Source organism: Saprolegnia parasitica, assembly GCF_000151545.1.
Source record: "Saprolegnia parasitica CBS 223.65 unplaced genomic scaffold supercont2.45, whole genome shotgun sequence".
NCBI classification, from domain to species: Eukaryota; Oomycota; class Saprolegniomycetes; order Saprolegniales; family Saprolegniaceae; genus Saprolegnia; species Saprolegnia parasitica.
This window is the reverse complement of record NW_012156439.1, coordinates 64,510-82,337: the sequence shown is the minus strand read 5'-3', so window position 1 is coordinate 82,337 and position 17,828 is coordinate 64,510. Positions and strand designations below refer to the sequence as shown.

Sequence of the window (17,828 nt, the reverse complement as noted above, 5' to 3'; positions counted from 1 at the left end):
GTTCATAAATTCCTGCAGCCACACTTCAGAACGCGAGAAAAATGAGGAATAAACGTACCTGGATCGCGTTGTGGTCCTTGGCCTTGGACGGCAGTAGCTGCTTCATGGCGACCTCGTCCTTGCCAAACGACGCGTGGAAGACGACACCGTACCCGCCCTTGACGAGGAGCGACACGTTTTGGATTTCGTTTTGAGGAATCCGGAACTGCGAGAGCTCCTCGTCGAAGCGAATGTCGTTGGCGACGCGGAAGCCGTCGGGGTTGCCAAAGTTGTCGAGCGCAGTCATACCGCCGGCTTCCGTCTAGTTGATGTAGTCAAACTTGTGTTTGGCCGCGTCATTCTTGGCCTTGAGCTTGTAGATGACAGCAGCGAGAATGAAGAGGACGGCGCAAGCGATGCCGATGATCACATACATCGTGCTGCCGTTGCCCGAGTCGGCGACCGTGTCCGTTGGGAGCGGCGCCTGCGTGCAAATGAGCATGCCCTGTGACACTTTGGAGTCGCGCTCGATGAAGAAGGCCATGCCTGTCGGCGACTGCCCGCAGCTGGAGACCATGTCGGACTGGAACGACGTCGAGTTGAGCTTCCGGCACCCGCGGCAGTTGTCTGCGCTCATGAGCTTAAGCGGCAGCGTTTGGCATTCGCCGACTGCCTTAACGAACGTCGCGACCAGCGTCTTGCAGGTTGCCTCGCAAATCGTCGGGAGGAGAAGGCCTGTGCTGGTAACGGGGCACGAGGGCACGATGGACGCGGCGAGGTTCGTGATCTGCGAGCACGCGGGCGTCGAGCAGTATGCGTCGATCGTCGTGAGGCGGCAGTTGGCAAGCGCTGGCGTCTTGGTTGCGTTCGAGAGATCGGCGTACTGCTCGTAGAGGGCCGAGCAGTTGGGCGTCGTCTGGGCGGTCGCAGCAGCGACCGCCATCGCGAGGAGCATAACACCACGCTGCATCATGGGTTGGGCAGAAACAAGTCTGCTCAAACTCTGGCTCTGGCCGCAACCAACTTCGAACTTCGGTAGTATTACAATCCCAGGTGGCAATTCGTTGAATTGCGGCGGGTCGTCGCCGTGGCCAATGTTGTTCGGTTGTTGCGCAGCTTGTAGCTTACTGATGTCATTGCTCGGGTTGTGACGTCGACCCAGTTTGCACTTGCGACGACGATCCGTTGGTCTCGGAATCATCTTGGCTGCCTCGCGGTTGAGGAGCCGCGACCGAGCCCACAACGTCCGCAATGCAATCGGATGTCCCCAAAAACGTATTTGTCTCGCAGCGCGATGTCCTCGACTGTCTGTCATTGTACGCTACATACCGGCTTTGTTACTAGCAACGTCTTGTCAATCTCCTGGTGCTTGTTCGTCATGATGCTCTAGCAGTGGCTTTCCCACGCTGTGCGCTCCGTGGATAGACTGGGCAGTGCATTCGTATCTATCACAGGCGGGTCTACGTGTACTTGTACGCAAGGAACTGGGCAACACTCACAGAGTGAGTGCTCTGTGTCGGTACACAGGTACTATAGGCGCCGAGCGCGTCACCGTCGTTTGGAACCATCTGTCCGTCTCGAACAGGGTCTTTCGAGGGTCTCGTACCAATTTATTTTGAAAGTGCATACCATTTAAATGTGTTGTCTATACGGTGGTCCTATCATAAACGCACAATAATAATATTCTAGTTTTCACGTGTTGCCCCGTTTTGACAGGCGAGCGTTGCGATCAACGTGGAGCATTTCCGCTCTGCCATGACGGCGTGCAATGACACGCTAGCAGCTTTCTGGGTCGACCGCCGGGCCTGCCTTCTCTCAGGGAAGCCGGCAACGAATGCATCGACGTACTGCGCCGAGCCTGCGTGCGTTCGCCAGCTCACGTCGCTCCAGGTCGCGCTACAAAACCAGTGCAGCGGCGTCGCTGACGCAGACATCCCCAAGGTACCGTCCGCTAGCGCTGGAAGCTCTCTTAGGACTACGCTAGGTGCTCGGCGCCCGCCTGACGCCGTCGTTTTGCCTGCTTGCGTGCGTCAATGTCTTTGAGACGCTCCAGCAGTCCCAGGCCGCTTGCACACGAAGCGGCGCCAAGACTGTCGCGCAGTGCAGTGCGTGCACCTCGTACAAGCTCACAGTACCCAAGCTCGTGCAGGGCTGTCAATTTAACGCATCGTCGGCGAGCTTGCTGGCCACGATCGCTGGGGACAGCAGCGAGTGCGAAACCAGTGTCGCCAACGCGTCCTTTGACAGTACATAGCGTCGTGTCAGTCTTGCGGCTCTCACGTTTTGTGCGCAGGCACGGACGCAAACTCTGCGATTTACTGGGTCCTCGGCGCACTCGTCACGTGCATCGTCGTTGGTCTCGGTGTCTATCGTCACCTGAAGCGCAAGAACGTCGTCAAGAAGGACCTCAACTACTATCGCAAGCAAGGGTATTTCGAACCTCGTGGTGCCACGTCATGACGCGATCGGTAGGTCCCAGCCAAAGAAGAAGGTGCCATCGAACCTCCGAAATCTCTTTCTCGACAATGACGTGCGGCTCGACCCGAGCATGGTCGACTACATCTTTGAACAAGACCAACTCTCGCAGATCACTCTCAAGTCCAAAGGTGCGGCGCCGATTCTTGCATCCGTAATGTCATCATGGAATGTAGGCGGCTTTGGTCTCGTGTTTAGCGCGTACTTGCAGACGTCCAATGGGCCCATCCGCGTCGCCCTCAAGCAGCTTTTGCCCGAGAAGACGACAGACATCGACCAACTCGAGTGCTTTATGAGCGAAATCCGACTCGCAGCGCGCCTAGACCACGTCAACATTGTGCGCTTCGTCGGCATTGCGTGGTCATCGCTCCAGGTATTACCTGCATACGAACGCGACGACGCGCAAGCTTGGTTAGGACCTCTCGATGATGACCGAGTTCATGGCGCGCGGCGACTTGCATCGCTTCCTTCGACACGAGCTCAAGCAACCCGCCGGCATGCGAACGCTGCATTGGACCTCGGAGAATCGCTGCAACAAGCTAAGCATTGCCGCCAACGTCATTGACGCACTCGTGTACCTGCACTCGCTCTCGATCATCCATCGAGATCTCAAGGCCAAGAACGTCTTGCTCACCGAGGACTTTTCAGCCCAAGTCACCGACTTCGGCGTTTCGCGAGAAAGCGACGAGGACGGCGACGCGATCATGACAGCGCGCGTCGGCACGTCGGCATGGATCGCGCCCGAGATTCTCCGCGGCGAGCTCTACACGGTGCAGGCCGACCTCTACTCGTTCGGCGTCCTCCTCGCTGAGCTCGACACGTTGCAAACGCCCTACAGCAATCCAGACCTGCAGCCTGAAGTCGAGGGCCTCTCGTCGTCGCAGCTCGCGAGCAAAGTCGCCCAAGGCAAGATCCAACCGGCCTTTACGAGTGACGTGCCCCATGCGCTACACCAAATCGCCCAGCGATGTCTCCAATACAAGTACACGAAGCGCCCGACAGCGTCACAGATCTCGATGGAGATCCACGCGCTGCTGCTCAAAGACAATGCGCGTCTCTCGGGTCGGTGTCCAGTGTAAAGTTTTAACTTACGATCGCGTACCTTGTTGTCAAGTTTGTCGTTTCCAGTCTGACGGCGTACCCTGCAAGACAAGGCAACCGTAGCATGTCGGTTCGCGGAAAACAAGTCGTCAAAGCTCTCAAGGCTGGTCCAGAACGCAGACCTCATCACACGGGTCGACCATTTGACTGCGCTATTGACAAGAGATGGCCGTTCGCGTTCGGACAGCACTTCACCTCGGGTGACAAGAACACGCGCGCAGTATTGACGCCGCAGGCACCCGTACATCGCCGTTAAGAAGGTCGTGATCAGCTCCACGGCGTAGAGCTGTTGGTCCCAGAACCTCCCACCGGTGGTCTGCCATTTTCGATGCCGTGGATCGTGTGTCACCGGAGCGCTACAGTTCGTAAAAAGATACCGTTTATGCGGAGCAACATGGATTGCATTGCGTCAGGCATGACGCTTTCACTCGGCTGGTACACAAGCTGCGGCCCATGAGCGGTGGCAAAGGCTTACCGAGGCGGTCCCCGCTGCTACGCGCTGGGCGGAATCGAAGGCTTCGTTCCGCGGCTAAATGCGATAACGACCGCAGCCTTAAAATTTCCTTCCTCCTACAATGTAGTGCCACGCGCCCGGTCGCTACGGCCGGGGCAATGCCGACGACAAGAAGTTGCGAACGTACATGCTCAAGTGGCGGTGGCACAGTGAGCTGTGCCACTCGTACGTGCACAAGGGACGGCTGGTCCCTGCAGCGAATCCTTGCGCCACGTTGGTACGCACCTAGAATAGGGAGAGTGCCAAACTTCGAATGCTCGATTGGATGAACAATGTTGCGTCAGGTTGTGGCACAGTGACTGAGCTTCTATCACAGCACCGAGTTCCATGCGGACTACCCACCGGCCCTTGGTCAACACATCGTGTACGACGACGTTGGACGTTGCTACCAACGATTTATAACTTAATTGGAGTGTCTTCAACACTAAAATGTACGCGTTGTCTATCTCGACAGCCGCATCGAGTCGGTCATCGTGTTGATCGTCGATCGCAGCCGGTACGAGAGCTCGATGGCCGTCGGGCGGTCGTTCGGGTGGAAGGAGAGGCACTGCTGCGCGAGCTCGAGCAGGGCCTCCGGAATGTGGCTGGTGAACGACGGCGTCAGCTTGCCTTCGCCGACGAGCATCGCAATGAAGGCGTTGCTGAGCACCTTGGCTTTGGCTTTGACACGTGGGTGGTGTAGATGGTTCTCAAGCTCCTGGTGGTTGGATTGGATCTACACAAACCGATCGTCAATGTCCCGATGCAAACATGGTGAAGTGCGTACGTAGTCGCGCGTATGTTCAATGTACGGCACTTCGAGCGTGTCCAGCTCGGACATGAGCACGCCAAAGCTGTAGATGTCGGCTTGCTCCGTGTACCTGCCGCCCGTGAGGATTTCGGGCGCGATCCACGCGATCGTGCCGACGTTCATCGTCATGAGCTCGTCCTGGCTGGTCACACGACTGTAGCCAAAGTCGTTGAGCTGTGCGTTCCACGTCGCACTAAGAAGCACGTTCTTGGACTTGAGGTCGCGGTGAATGATCGTCGGCTGGAATGAGTGCAAGTACGAGAGCGCATCGGCGACGTCGGCGGCCAGCGTCGTCTTGGACGTTCCCAGGCCTGTCATTTCGTGTTTGATGCGCTGTCGCTTGTGCTTGGGCGCCTTAAAGCTGCCATGGGCATTCGTGGCCATCTGGCCATTGGTCGTCTGTGACGACATTCGCTCGAGAGACTTTTGGTGCGATAGCAACGGATTCTACCAATTGATGTGACCCAGGACAACGATATGATGGAATCTTACGTGCGCTTCCCACGAGGCGAGCAGCCGGCGGTCGGCAATCGGGGTTCGGCGCTCAAACGCGAGGAACGTCGCAAGGTCGCCATGGGGCATGAACTCAGTAAGGAGCGAGAGGTCGCTGAGGCTCGGACCTTCCGTCCATGCGAGGCCGATGAAGCGCACAATGTTGGGGTGCTCAAGCGTTGACGAGAGCCGAATCTCGCGCATGAAGTCGGTGACTGTCAAAAGAGAGCTGCACTGCGACGGCAGTAGTTGCTTGACTGCGATCTCCATCATGTTGAAGACAGCGCGAAACACGACCGTTCCAGGACCCTTGGCACCTATACGAGCGATGTCAAGCAATTACTCGACTTCTGCAGAAAGGACGGACGAGGCGAAGGTTGAAAAGCTCGTGATGGGGAATACGCGTGTGGGCGAAAGTCGGGTCAAAGCGCACGTCGTTGGCGAGTTGTACGTGGGGCTCAACATCCGACTGCAACTCGTACTGCATCATCGCACGCGTCTCCTGTATGCGCTGGGCTTCGCGCCGGAGCAGTCTGTCCCGGCGCTTGGCCTTAGCCTGCAGATGGCACACGATGCTGACGAGGAGCACGAAGATGACGACGCCACCGCCGATGAGCAGTCCCATCGTCGTCGTTGAGAGACCCGCAGTTGGCGCCGCTGCCGTCGTAAGCGCCTGGAGCGAGCGTCGCCGGGACATGGCACGTCGCGCAATTGGCCACATTGCACACACAATCGCGATCCGCGTCATTTAATCCCATCTTCCACCTGTATTTTATAGCTTCGTGTTTGTATGTAGAGGATGGTGGTACAAAAAAAGACACAGCCTGGTGGGTTTTAAATTGGCGCCGTTTGTTGAAGCTCGAAGATGAAAGCGAACTTCGAAGATAAGTAATGCCTATCTTCGGTTTTGCAGGAACTATATTTATTGCGATTTTCCAATCCGCATACAAGCATCTCATACGCAATGATTTAAATTGCAACGATCCCGATCAGCCAGCGACGAATCGACTACGAGCAACTAACCGAAACATTTTGACACGGTTAGGCGCCTGTGCCGACGATTCTTGGAGGGAACGCGAGGGCGGCGCGCGAAAGAGTACGATGGGCAAGGTTCGATACTCGTGTACATGCGCATGCTCTGACCAAGGTGTGTTCTGTATAGAATCGAGTGGCGTCTCTGCTTCGGCCGCGTGGCGGAAGGGACGTTTTATGGCGGTTAGACGGGCCACTGGAGCTGCCACGATGAGCCAATCACTGGGCGGTGCAACGACTGGCTCTGGCCTTCAGCTGGCTGCACCGACCTAATGAGTGGCAGTTTGGATTTGGAAGAGTAGCGAGTAATTGCGCGGTAGTGTAGCAGACAGCGTAGCAGATTGTCTGCAGTAGAATTCGAATATCCATGCGTTCCACGCCATACCACGATGATTCACAAATGATATAATGAGCCTGAATCTCTTATGTAGACAAACTCTAGCTGAGTGGTATCTGTCTTCTGGAAACGCAGTAGGATGCTGTATTGTGAACGTAAGATTAAATGATGAACTTCAAAACCTCCTGATTGCGTTGTTTGCGCTCTTTTCGGATACCTCGCTGCCGGACCACAACGTTGCCCCAAGCGAGACACCCTTCACAACGCCAATGGACAACTCGTAGAGTCCAGCACAGGCGCTGCGGCGCCGGAAGAGGTGCCGCCGGTGCTCGCAAAGCCGTGTCATTAGAAAGACACTAGCCTTCGACGATATCTTTCCAGGAGCTGTGGGGCGTCGGATTGCTCTCCGAGTACATCACAGCGCACAGTCTGAGCATGTGTAGGACGTCGCGCTGCCGCATCGCAAGTGCTCCGATCACTTAAGTGCAAACAAAGGTAGATTCATGGTCGAGTTTATGCATCGTCTTCGTTCTCGTGGTTGTCGGCGAGGGAAATTTGACCGCTCTCGAGGCCTTCCATGAGCGCCTTCAACTGCTCTTCCGTCGCATGCTCTTCCGATGGAATGCCCGAGCTCTCAGCGCCGCGGTTCACGTAAAAATCACGGAGTTCTTCGTTGTCTTCATCCAAGGCTGCATCGAGTGGCTACATCGCAACAACGAGCGTGAGCCGAGTTCATGAGAGCGGAAGAGGAGTTCTGTACCGTGCGGCCATCGGAGTTCTTGGCGTTCAGGTCGGCGCCAGCATCGAGAAGGAGCTCGGCAACCTCGACGCTCTCGCAAAAGTGCAGCGGCGTCTCGTCATCGTTGTCACCGAGGGAGACCTTGGCGCCTTGCGCCAGGAGGTACGAGACGAGCTCGGCCTGGTTGTAGCTCACGGCAGCTTGCCTACGAGCGACTGTTACCGAATGCGGCAGCAAAGCCACGAGCGTACAGAGGCGTGTAGCCATTCTCGTCCTGCGCGTCGACGGAGACACCGGCAGCGAGGTACGCCTTGACAGCGTCCATGTCGCCATCGCTCGCGGAGACCCAAATGTTCTTCTCGGCCATGCTTCTTGTGCTCTGCGACGATGTGACGATGGCAAGTTTGATGGCTGGATTGGCATAGAGCCTGTCCATAAGCCGTTCCCCATATACAATTGCCTTTTTCAAAGCTAAAAACACATTTATATATTTTATATTTGTATGCTTCATAGGAACTTCTGAAGATTGTATAATTTATCATAATATATTTGTGTTTTTCTAGCGAATACCAGCCTCAAGCCGTATATTGCCGCGTCCTGTACACTCGTTGCACAGACGCTATTTAAATATGGATTACCATGAGTATTGGTTTAGGGGATTGGGCTAGATGCGAAGTACACATCCATATAGAATTAGAATATGGACACGAGTGTGGAGTGTGGCGCCAAATGGCAGTGCTGACGCGATGCGGTCGTCCGTCCATTTGCCGCGTCCGAAGAAGAGTCCGCCGCGTTCATGCCACAACATGTACTAATTAATACAAGCTCGACAGCAGAAAGCTTCGGCGTGAAATAAAGTATTTGCTGCTCGAAGGTATTTCCCGCGTGTGAATGCGTTGGTCCACTACTGTGTAGTGCCTCGCAAGCCTGCGTCACCAGTTTTTCACACCTCCGTCCAAAAACTATTATATAGTCAAGCCGTTGATCGTCTTCCAGAAGCACTGTGCGATCAGCTTCTGCGCTCGACATCGAAACTACCGAGGCCAACGCACTGGCAGAGTCTGATGCAAAGCTCAATAAAGTGATTTCAGCTCCAAACGCGATGACGCGGGGTGTACTTCTCGCTGGAAGACGATGCTATGAAACCTCACTGTGTACACCACACACAGGAGGCATCTCTTGGACGTCACGGCGTAATCACCTCGTTCAAGCCAATGCGTAGGAACTCGACGCGGGCGGTTGGGCTCTATCATTCACGATCGAAGCCCAAAATATGGTCTACCGCATTTTGGTCGTCATGCTCGACTAAACGAGAGACCTGGTCTTGTTCCCATCCTTACGCAGCAAATGAAGCTTCCGCCCGAAGTGTAGAAGATACGGCAGCGATGTATTGACAAGCTTAAAGCCCCGGCGCTGGCTCCTACGAATGCTTGCAGCAGGTCACCGGCGCTTCTACAAGACCAAGACCCCACCGTGACAAATGTTGAGGAAGCAAGGAAAGAGGACACATACAACACATCGACCGTATGGACCCCTTATGAGGCGGATGCATTGAGATCTATGGCTGTAACCCAACCTGTCCTAACGTTAGCATCCAAACAGACTCTGTAGCCGTGTACTTCTGGAAATCTACCCATATTACGGTGCAAACAAGGCAAGCGTTAATAATCCAGGTTGGACCCAAGAGGGTAACGAGTCCGTCCTAGTTCTGGCGACGGGCCGTGTCTTGTCGGTATGGTATTGAGATCACGCACTTCAACAGCGTGTGTGATCGACATTCTCATCCGTCGCGCCCTGACACTGACGAACCATTTTTTTCAAAACCGCCTTGTGACCAGAACAGTCACATGACCAGTTCACTATGATGGTCATCACTGGTGTCGAGAGCCTGAGCGTTCAATGACGGAGCATAGAGGGCTTGGACCACGTCGTATCGGGCTTCTGGGAAACCCTGCCAACACACTGGTAGAATGCAGTCTGAACGAGGTTCAGACCTCCTCGTATTGATTTTTTGCTACGCTGTGGCTAATTCCTCCATGCGACTTGATTCAACACAGAGCTACTGGACGTGAATACCGGGGCGGAAAACGCCCATAATGCAAACCACTTCGGCATGCCCTTGCACTTGAGCGCGCAAATCCAAGCGCGTGACGACGTGTGACAAGCGTTTCGTGGGTGGCTCCTTCACCGGCGTGGAAAATCCACGGCACACAACTTACAATATGGAGATATTCTCGCCTCGTGAGCTCTATCACATAGATGCAATATCCGGTCTGGGGCTCCTACCCAGTCGAACTCACTACTACAGAAATGTGAATCACGTGGACGCATTTTCTGTCGGCGCCCCCCGCACGTGACCTTTTGCGCCGTCTTGACAGAACCAAACCTCGCGACGGTACCGAGTTGTCCTTCGAAAGATACGCTGCGTCTTGATTGGTGCATGCTACGAGGAAGGAACCAATCAGCAACGGATATGACTTTCGCAACAGGCGCGGCATCATTTTCGAATGGGCAGCCAAACGAGCACACCAGCGGGCGCGGCGCCAAGCCTCCGGCGCGCCGCGAGTCTGAAGAAGATGATCATGTTCATGAAGGACCCTCGCACGGCGATGATGGACTGCCGCGACCACTACGGCGACGTCTTCCTCATGGAGAGCAGCTTAGTCAACGAGAAGATCATGGGCTTCTGCGGTCCCGAAGCGCTGCTCGCCTATGACACACAAGTCCAAGCGGGCAAAATCGTCCGCGCTGGCGCCTTCCCAACTGGTGTTCTCGAACTCCTCGGTTCCGTTATACCGACGCTAGACGGTGACGCCCATGCCAAGCGGAAAGCCGCCCTTCACGTCGCTTTTACACCCGAAACGCTGGACACGTACAAGGTCAAGATCCGAGAGATCATCCAGCACGAGCATGCAGCGTGGGCTGCCCGCGGCGGATCCCTCTCGCTCGCCCTCAGCTGCAAGAAGTTGGTGTTTCACGTCTTCTCGGCAACTCTTCTTGGCCTCGAAAATGTCGATGACGAGTACCGTGAGCTCATCGAGACCTTTGTCTCGTCCATTCGCAAGTCAGCGCGAAAGCCAGATGCCACCGGCATGGACGCGCGCACCCAAGTCGTAGAAGAGCTCATCCGACCAGCCATTCGCGAAGCCAAGGCCCGCGTCGCCGCGGAGAAGCCACTGCCGACCGTTGTCGACGTCCTCGTCGCCGACGGCCGCTTATCGGATGAGGAGCTCGGCCTCGAGCTCTTCCACGCACTCTTTGCCGGCCTTGGTGGCGTGACATGCCTGGCTATCAACTCAATCACGGTCTGCATTGAGCTACCAGCGATCCGAGAGAAGGTCAGCGCTGCCCGCGAAGCGTACTTGACCAAGTATCCGAACGAAGACGACCGGTGGCGCCATTTTGCAGACCTTGGGTACATGCAGCACTTCCTCCTCGAAGTAAAGCGGTTCTATGTGGCGGGTCCGACGCAACTCTATGGACGTGCGACTGACGACCTCGAGATTTCCACGGCCGATGGCTCGTTCAAGGTGCCAAAGGGCTGCTTGGCGACCGCAGGCCTCGAGGCCACGAGCAAGCACCCCGATGTATGGAGTGACCCACACACGTTCAACCCGGATCGATTTGCGCCGCAGGACGCCAGTGCCCAACCCAGCGGCTCGGTCGACCCCGATGAGCTCAAGGACGGCGCACGCGACGTGACGGCGCCGGGCTTGATGTACAAGTTTTGTCCGCACTCGATCGGCACTGCCCGCCGCTGTACGGGCGAAGGGCTCACGACGCTAGTTCTTCAGTGCTTTGTGGTATCGCTCTTCGACTTTATCTGGCAGATGGTGCCTGGCCAGAACTACCAACTCGAAGAGAAATCATCGACGCCCACCCCCGTCGGACAGCTCATGGCCGTTGGTTTCCACCGACGGGCGCTGGACCGTGTGGTAACCTTTGGTACGGCGGGCTCGGACGAAGACTGGCATTTTCTGAGCCTTCCGCAAGCGAGGGAGCTCGTTGGATGCGGCGCCGCCGACCTCTATGACGATGCGCGTATGGATCTGTGGACGCGCCTCATGATCAAGCTGATTGGGAAGAAGCAGGCGGCGTGGGACCGACCATTCGTCGACAGCTGCCTCAAGATTCCCAAGCACCAAAAAGTGTTGCCCAAGCTCACGCTGATTCAAACGAGCATCGAGATCCCCACGGAAGACGAAGACTGGCCCAAGCAGCCGTGGATCGAGATCAAGCAGTCCAACTTTCTGCGCGACCACGCCCCGTTCATCGATGACTTTACGCACACGTGGCTACCCGGCGAGGACATGGAACGCTACGTCATGAGCAAGCTCGGGCACATGTGGCCCCGCGTCAACGTCCACTGGAACGACCGGTACTCGGACCGCGCGCTTGAGCTCTTGGCTTTCAACGGCTTTGGCCAGCATCTCCTCATGAAGCTTCCGGAAGCTCATGACGACGGCTCGTACTACGGCATTTGTCTCGACTTTATGAGCGTACTCGAGGTCCGTCCTGGGTACGCCAAGTACGGGGCAGACGCGTACTTCAACGCCAAGGGCAAGGCCACAAAGATCGTCCGCGGCGGCGTTACGAGTCGTCCCGGGGAAGACGGGTGGGAGTACGCCAAGCTCTGCTTCCGCGGCAGTCTCCAGACCAAGGTCACGGCGGTCGACCATCTTCTTGGTATCCACGCAACGGTCGCCAACTACATGGTCACTTCTATCCGCGAGCAATTGCCACCGGCGCACCCGGTTCGCCGCCTCCTCAAGCCGTTCACATTCCGCTCCGTGGCCATCAACTTTGGCGCTGGCCGATCACTCTTCTGGCCCAAGGGCATGCTCCAGCGTGCGTACGCGCTCACGGACAAGGGCATGAAACAAACGTGGGAGTATGGTCTTGCCAACTTCAAGTACGAAACGTTTCCGGAGCGCAAGGCGCGTCAGAACATCGACACGCTGACGTTGCCGTTCCACGAGGACGGTATCGAGTACTGGCAGATCTGTCGCACCTTTGCCAACGACTATATCAACCTCTACTACAAGAGCGAGGACGCCATCTCGGCGGACGCCGACCTCAAGCGCTTCTGGACCTTTCTTGACGAGAAGCTACCGTTCGCGATGCGCCCTCTCAACCTCGAAAACCTCAAGGACTTCCTTGCCCATGGTATTTTCCTTGTCTCGTCGATGCACAACCACCTCGGCACGATTGCCGAGTACGTCTCGGACCCGGCCTTTTGTCCCTCGGCGTGGGTCGAAGGCGAGCTCGCGGGTCGACCCGGCACGGGTGTCCGTCTCGCGCTCATCATGACAGCGACTGGATTCACTCAACCCGCAATCACGGAAGACTTTTCGCACATCATGCTCGACGACGATGCCGAGGCCGTCTGCCAAGCGTTTACGGCCGCTGTCACCGCGCAGATCGCAGTGGTCGACGCTCGCAATGCCACGCGCGTCCAGCCGTTCCAGTCGTTCAACCCCAAGACAATGGAGATGGCCGTGAGCATTTAGCTGTGCCATCTCATCGTGATGCGTGTTCACTACAAGGAAATTCATGTACTCCATCCACTGTTAGCGCACAAGCAGCACCGGAGCTTGGTCGTCGAAGCCACACTGCCGGCAGAGGGTCCACTTCTCGTCGCATTAAAATCGTTGGCCACGAGGCCCTTGCCCCGAAGAGAAGCGTGCTGATAGCTTCAGGCCCTCTGACGAGGTGGACGGTGTTCGATATTTCACACATCCATGATTACAAGCCAATCAGACGGCGGTAATTTATTCGGACCTATCACAATGCGTCTGGGCGGCTGATCTTCGATCTTTGCGATCACAGGCGTCACGCCACGTCACAGACTGATGGGACGCACGCCACCGCCTTCCGACGCGGAACACAAGAAGTCCTTGGCGACCGTGTGTGGTTCTAGCAGCCTTTGTCTATGGTCCGTAGCTCGTGATAGAGCTGCTAGCTTACGCAATGCACATGGCATTCCTCCTCGTTTGCAGCCATTGTCTCCAGCTTAGCCTTGCAGGCAACGACAATTGATGCGCACAGATTTGCTAAATAGCTACTGCCGCTTCGAAATATACCAAGTTCAACTTGGATCTGTACGGACTGTGCGGCCAGCACTCGTAGGAGCTCAGATCTCAGGAGCGACGGCTACAAGCACGCCTCGAACCTTCTCCTCGCATCGCAGGACAACCCACCGACCCCAGCGCACCGAGCAGCCTTGTCGCTGACCAATGTGTCATCTCCGCCTGTCGGTGGCGCCATTCCCAGTCGCAGCTGATAGCGTACGGTACATCCACGCGATCTTTTCCAGACACGGAACACGTCTCGTGTCATTTTCTGATTGCCGGCCTCAGCAGCATGGGCAACCTCAGCAGCACTGGTGCGATGCACGGCGACGTGCACATGGACAAGATGGTCATGTACCTCGACAGCGACCGGTCGGCCATGATGGACGGTGATCTCTTCGTGCTCGAGAAAGCGCTCGCCACCGAGAAGGTCGTCGGCTTCTGCGGCCCCGAAGCACTCAAAGTCTTTGACGCCAACTTGCGCAACGGGACGTTTGTGCGCCACGGCGCCCTGCCAAGCGGTCTCAACGAGCTCCTCGGGCCCGTGCTTCCGACGACCGACGGCGACGCCCACGCCCGCAAGAAGAAATTGGTGCTCGCGGCGTTCAGCGGTGCGCAACTCGCGGCTTACAGCCCGCTCATTCGGACGACGATCCAAAAGGAACACGCCAAGTGGGCTGCCCATGGCGCGTCCATGTCCCTCGTCGCCAACGCCAAGGTCCTCACGTACAAGCTGTCCCTGCTTTTGATCCTCGGACTCGAAGACAACTACGACAACTCTCGTGAGCTCCTCGACACGTACATGCTCGCGCTGCGCAACTCGGTGCGCCGCGCCGATCCTACGGGCGTTCGTAGCCGCGACGAACTCATCCGCACGATGATCAACCCGGCGCTCGCGACGAGTCATGACCGTGTGCACGCGGGCACGCCCAAGCCTTGCGCGCTCGACTATCTCGTTGCTGCTGGCTGCCTCAGCGACGATGACCTCCGCACGGAGCTCTTCCACCTGCTCTGCATGAGCCTCGGCGGGCTCGAGTGCTGGGTCGCCAACTGCATCACCGCGGCGGCCAGCAGTGCGGACGTCCTCGCGCAGCTCACGGCTGGTCGAGACGCGTTCATGACCAAGTACCCCGCCGAAGCTGATCGTTGGAGCCACTTGAGCGACCTCGGCTATGTCAACAGCTACATCCAGGAGGTCAAGCGCACATATGTAGCGGGCCCGAGCCACATGTACGCGCGCGCGACGAAGGAAACGGACGTACACACGTCGGAGGGGACCTTTCGCGTGCCCAAGGGCTGCCTCGTGGCGGCCGCACTCGACGGCACCAACAAGCATCCGTCCGTGTGGGCTAACCCGACCAAGTTTGACCCGTCGCGCTTCAGCTCCACCAAGGTCGACATGGCGTTCGGTTTTTGCCCGCACGCGATCGGCGCGGTGGCGGACCGTCGGTGCGCGGGGGAAGAGCTCTCAACGCTGATTCTGCAGAGCTTCATGGTGTCGCTCTTCGACTTTATGTGGAAGATGCTGCCGCACCAAGACTATACCCTCGACACGACGCTCGTCAACCCGATGCCCAAGGGCGGGCTCATGGTCGTCGGCTTCCACCGGCGCACGGACCTCTCGGCGAGCATGGTCGAGGTCGCCGGCAGCGAAGAAGACTGGAAGTTCCTCTCGCTGCCCGACGCCAAGGTCTACCGCGACGACAAGGAGACGCTCCACGACATGTTTGCGGACGAGCGCCTCGACCTCTGGACGCACCTCATGCTCAAGCTCCTCGGGAAGAAGCAGTCCATGTGGAACCGGCCGTTCGCTAACCAGGCCATCACCGTGCCCAAGTACCAAAAGACGTTGCCCAAGATTACACTCTACGGGCTCAAAATCCAGATCCCGACTGAGGACGAGGACTGGCCGGCCGACCCATGGAATGAGGTCGCCATGGTCAAGTTCCTCCGCGACTCGTGTCCGCTCGGCGACGACTTTGAGCACACGTGGCTGCCTGGCGAGGACATGGAGCGCTACGTCATGAGCAAGGTCGGTAGCATGTGGCCCCGGGTCAACGTCCACTGGAACGACCGGTACTCGGACCGCGCACTCGAGCTCCTCGTGTTCAACGGCCTCGGGCAGCACCTCGTTACGAAGCTACCTACCGCGCACGACGACGGCTCGTACTACGGCATTTGCCTCGATTTCATGCAGGCGCTGGACGTGCGTCCAGGCTATGCCAAGTACGGCGCGGACGCATACTTCAACGCCAAGGGCAAGGTCACCAAGATCATCCGTCTCGGCAAGACGGTGCACCCGGGTGACGATGACTGGGAGTACGCCAAGCTCTGCTTCCGCGGCAGTCTCCAGACCAAGGTCACGGCGCTTGACCATCTCTTGGGCATCCACATCACGGTCGCCAACGGCCTCGTGACGTCCACGCGCGAGCAGTTGCCGCCAACGCACCCGCTGCGCCGCCTTCTCAAGCCGTTCACGTTCCGCTCGGTCATCATCAACTACAACGCATCGTACGCTCTCTTCTGGCCCAAGGGCATGCTGCACCGCGCATTCTCGCTGAGCGTCGAAGGCATGCAGCAGACGTGGGAACTCGGCTTGGCCAACTTCAAGTACGAGACGTTCCCAGAGCACAAGGCGCGTCAGAACATCGACACGACAACGCTGCCGTACCACGAAGACGGCATGGACTTTTGGCTCATCGTGCGCGGCTTTGTGGGCAGCTACATCGACCTCTACTACCCGTGCGACGAGAGCTTGACGCAGGACACGGCTGTCCAGGCCTTCTGGAGCTACCTCAAGGCAACGCTGCCGCCCAACTCGATCCGTCCGCTCAGCAAGGACAACATCAAGGACTTTGTTGCGCACGCCATCTTCCTCGTCTCGTCGATGCACAACCATCTCGGCACGATCGCCGAGTACGTCTCGGACCCGGCTTTCTGCCCCTCGGCGTGGGTTGAAGGCGAGCTCGCGGGCCGTCCTGGTCCGTGCGTCCGTGGCGCTCTCATCATGGCGGCCACCGGCTTCACGCAGCCATCGATCAAGGAGGACTTTTCGCACATCATGCTCGATGAGAATGCCAAGGCCGTGTGCCGCAAGTTTACGGCTGACGTCTGCGCGTACGCGGCGGTGGTCGAGGCCCGCAACTCGAAGCGCCAGCACCCGTACCAGGCATTCAACCCCAACACGATGGAGATGGCCGTGAGCATCTAAGCAAATGTAATGACAGTCTTTTGAAATTTCCATCTCGTTGATCAAATTGTATTATCGAGTGCAGGAATCGAGAAGAGTACAAGTTGGCGCTCATACTCGGATGCGTTCCAGTGACTTTTGCTGCACTTGACATTCGACACAGACGCCGATTGTAGCACGCACACTTCGCCTTGTACTACACGAGTGACGAGGACGTGAGTCGTGACTCGTCGATCCAGGCGTTCTGGACGTTCTTGCGCAAGCAGCTACCGACGCCACTTGGTGTGTTGAGCTTAGAAAGCCTCGAGGAGTAGTTGCACACGGCATCTTCTTGGTGACGGCCATGCACAACCACCTCGGCGGCATCGCCGAGTACGTCTCGGATCCGGCTTTCTGCCCGGTATCGTGGGTCGAGGGTGAGCTCGCAGGACGACCTGGTACTGCTGTGCGAACGGCCCTCATCATGTCGGGCACGGGGTGCCCGCAGCCCAGCCTTTTGGGAGACTTTCCCACGTGCTTTTGGATGACGCTGCCAAGGCCGTCGCCCACCGTTTCACAGCGTCGCTACAGTCGTTTGTGAAGGTTGTTGACATGCGCAATGCCCAGCGTATGCTTCCGTACCAAGGTTTCAACCCCGCAGTCATGGACATGGCCATCGACTTTTAGTTATTCTTCAATACTCGTATTCCAACAGGGTCCGGTCTAAAACATACATACTACGTGTACTATATTGGCCTTTTTAGATGCCGACAGCCATCTCCATTGATTGAACGACTGGAACGACTGGACACGGGTGGCATTTCGCCGGTTGACGACGGGAATCTGCGCCTTAACATCGGCCGTGAATGCCCGAGCGACACACTTGGCGGCGTCGTCCAACATCACGTGTGAAAAATCTTCCGTGATCTGCGGCTGGTCAAACCCGGTGATGATCATGATGAGCGCAAGACGAACAGACGTTCCGGGGCGCCCCGCGAGCTCGCCTTCGACCCACGCAGACGGGCAGAACGCCGGATCCGAGACGTACTCCGCGATGGCGCCAACATGGTTGTGCATCGACGAGACCATGAAGATAAAGTACGTCACAAACTCATGCAAACTCTTGAGC

At 57.2% G+C, this 17,828-nt stretch overlaps 8 protein-coding genes across 8 annotated transcripts; 4 read left to right on the top strand and 4 right to left on the bottom strand.

Annotated features, from left to right (window-relative positions):
- Window positions 1–25: 25 nt before the first annotated feature.
- On the bottom strand, window positions 26–972 carry SPRG_09122 (hypothetical protein; the record flags this gene model as incomplete). Its single annotated transcript, XM_012348560.1, has 2 exons — window positions 365–972; window positions 26–301 (listed from the first exon to the last, which is right to left on the bottom strand). Exons 1-2 carry the CDS (start codon window positions 950–952, stop codon window positions 26–28), a joined length of 864 nt encoding a protein of 287 aa, XP_012203950.1. The 5' UTR covers window positions 953–972.
- A 753-nt stretch (window positions 973–1,725) lies between these two features.
- SPRG_09121 (TKL protein kinase) lies at window positions 1,726–3,561 on the top strand. The gene is made up of 6 exons (XM_012348559.1): window positions 1,726–1,920; window positions 1,964–2,225; window positions 2,273–2,408; window positions 2,452–2,585; window positions 2,631–2,827; window positions 2,871–3,561. The coding sequence occupies exons 1-6, from the start codon at window positions 1,735–1,737 to the stop codon at window positions 3,531–3,533; spliced, it is 1,578 nt and encodes a 525-aa protein (XP_012203949.1). The 5' UTR covers window positions 1,726–1,734; the 3' UTR covers window positions 3,534–3,561.
- Window positions 3,562–4,435: 874 nt separating this feature from the next.
- SPRG_09120 (TKL protein kinase) lies at window positions 4,436–6,048 on the bottom strand (the record flags this gene model as incomplete). Its single annotated transcript, XM_012348558.1, has 4 exons — window positions 4,436–4,784; window positions 4,836–5,258; window positions 5,352–5,668; window positions 5,715–6,048. The coding sequence occupies 4 exons, from the start codon at window positions 6,046–6,048 to the stop codon at window positions 4,512–4,514; spliced, it is 1,347 nt and encodes a 448-aa protein (XP_012203948.1). The 3' UTR covers window positions 4,436–4,511.
- Window positions 6,049–7,233: 1,185 nt separating this feature from the next.
- Window positions 7,234–7,826, bottom strand: SPRG_09119 (hypothetical protein; the record flags this gene model as incomplete). The annotated part of the gene is made up of 3 exons (XM_012348557.1): window positions 7,234–7,422; window positions 7,481–7,664; window positions 7,711–7,826. 3 exons carry the CDS (start codon window positions 7,824–7,826, stop codon window positions 7,234–7,236), a joined length of 489 nt encoding a protein of 162 aa, XP_012203947.1.
- A 2,140-nt stretch (window positions 7,827–9,966) lies between these two features.
- On the top strand, window positions 9,967–13,014 carry SPRG_09118 (hypothetical protein; the record flags this gene model as incomplete). Its single annotated transcript, XM_012348556.1, has 1 exon — window positions 9,967–13,014. One exon carries the CDS (start codon window positions 9,967–9,969, stop codon window positions 12,967–12,969), a length of 3,003 nt encoding a protein of 1,000 aa, XP_012203946.1. The 3' UTR covers window positions 12,970–13,014.
- A 783-nt stretch (window positions 13,015–13,797) lies between these two features.
- On the top strand, window positions 13,798–16,773 carry SPRG_09117 (hypothetical protein). The gene has a single exon (XM_012348555.1). It carries the CDS (start codon window positions 13,823–13,825, stop codon window positions 16,739–16,741), a length of 2,919 nt encoding a protein of 972 aa, XP_012203945.1. The 5' UTR covers window positions 13,798–13,822; the 3' UTR covers window positions 16,742–16,773.
- Window positions 16,774–17,063: 290 nt separating this feature from the next.
- On the top strand, window positions 17,064–17,386 carry SPRG_09116 (hypothetical protein; the record flags this gene model as incomplete). The annotated part of the gene is given in 3 exon segments (XM_012348554.1): window positions 17,064–17,125; window positions 17,136–17,157; window positions 17,213–17,386. 3 exon segments carry the CDS (start codon window positions 17,064–17,066, stop codon window positions 17,384–17,386), a joined length of 258 nt encoding a protein of 85 aa, XP_012203944.1.
- Window positions 17,387–17,436: 50 nt separating this feature from the next.
- On the bottom strand, window positions 17,437–17,788 carry SPRG_09115 (hypothetical protein; the record flags this gene model as incomplete). The annotated part of the gene is made up of 2 exons (XM_012348553.1): window positions 17,437–17,445; window positions 17,510–17,788. 2 exons carry the CDS (start codon window positions 17,786–17,788, stop codon window positions 17,437–17,439), a joined length of 288 nt encoding a protein of 95 aa, XP_012203943.1.
- Window positions 17,789–17,828: the final 40 nt, after the last annotated feature.

Bases quoted from the DNA above. Each gene is read 5' to 3' on its own strand.
- SPRG_09121 (XM_012348559.1), top strand. From the start codon at position 1,735: ATGACGGCGTGCAATGACACGCTAGCAGCTTTCTGGGTCGACCGCCGG. The intron at 2,226-2,272 runs GTACATAGCGTC...TTTTGTGCGCAG, and splicing joins CGCCAACGCGTCCTTTGACA to GCACGGACGCAAACTCTGCG. The intron at 2,586-2,630 runs GTGCGGCGCCGA...CATGGAATGTAG, and splicing joins GATCACTCTCAAGTCCAAAG to GCGGCTTTGGTCTCGTGTTT.
- SPRG_09117 (XM_012348555.1), top strand. From the start codon at position 13,823: ATGGGCAACCTCAGCAGCACTGGTGCGATGCACGGCGACGTGCACATG.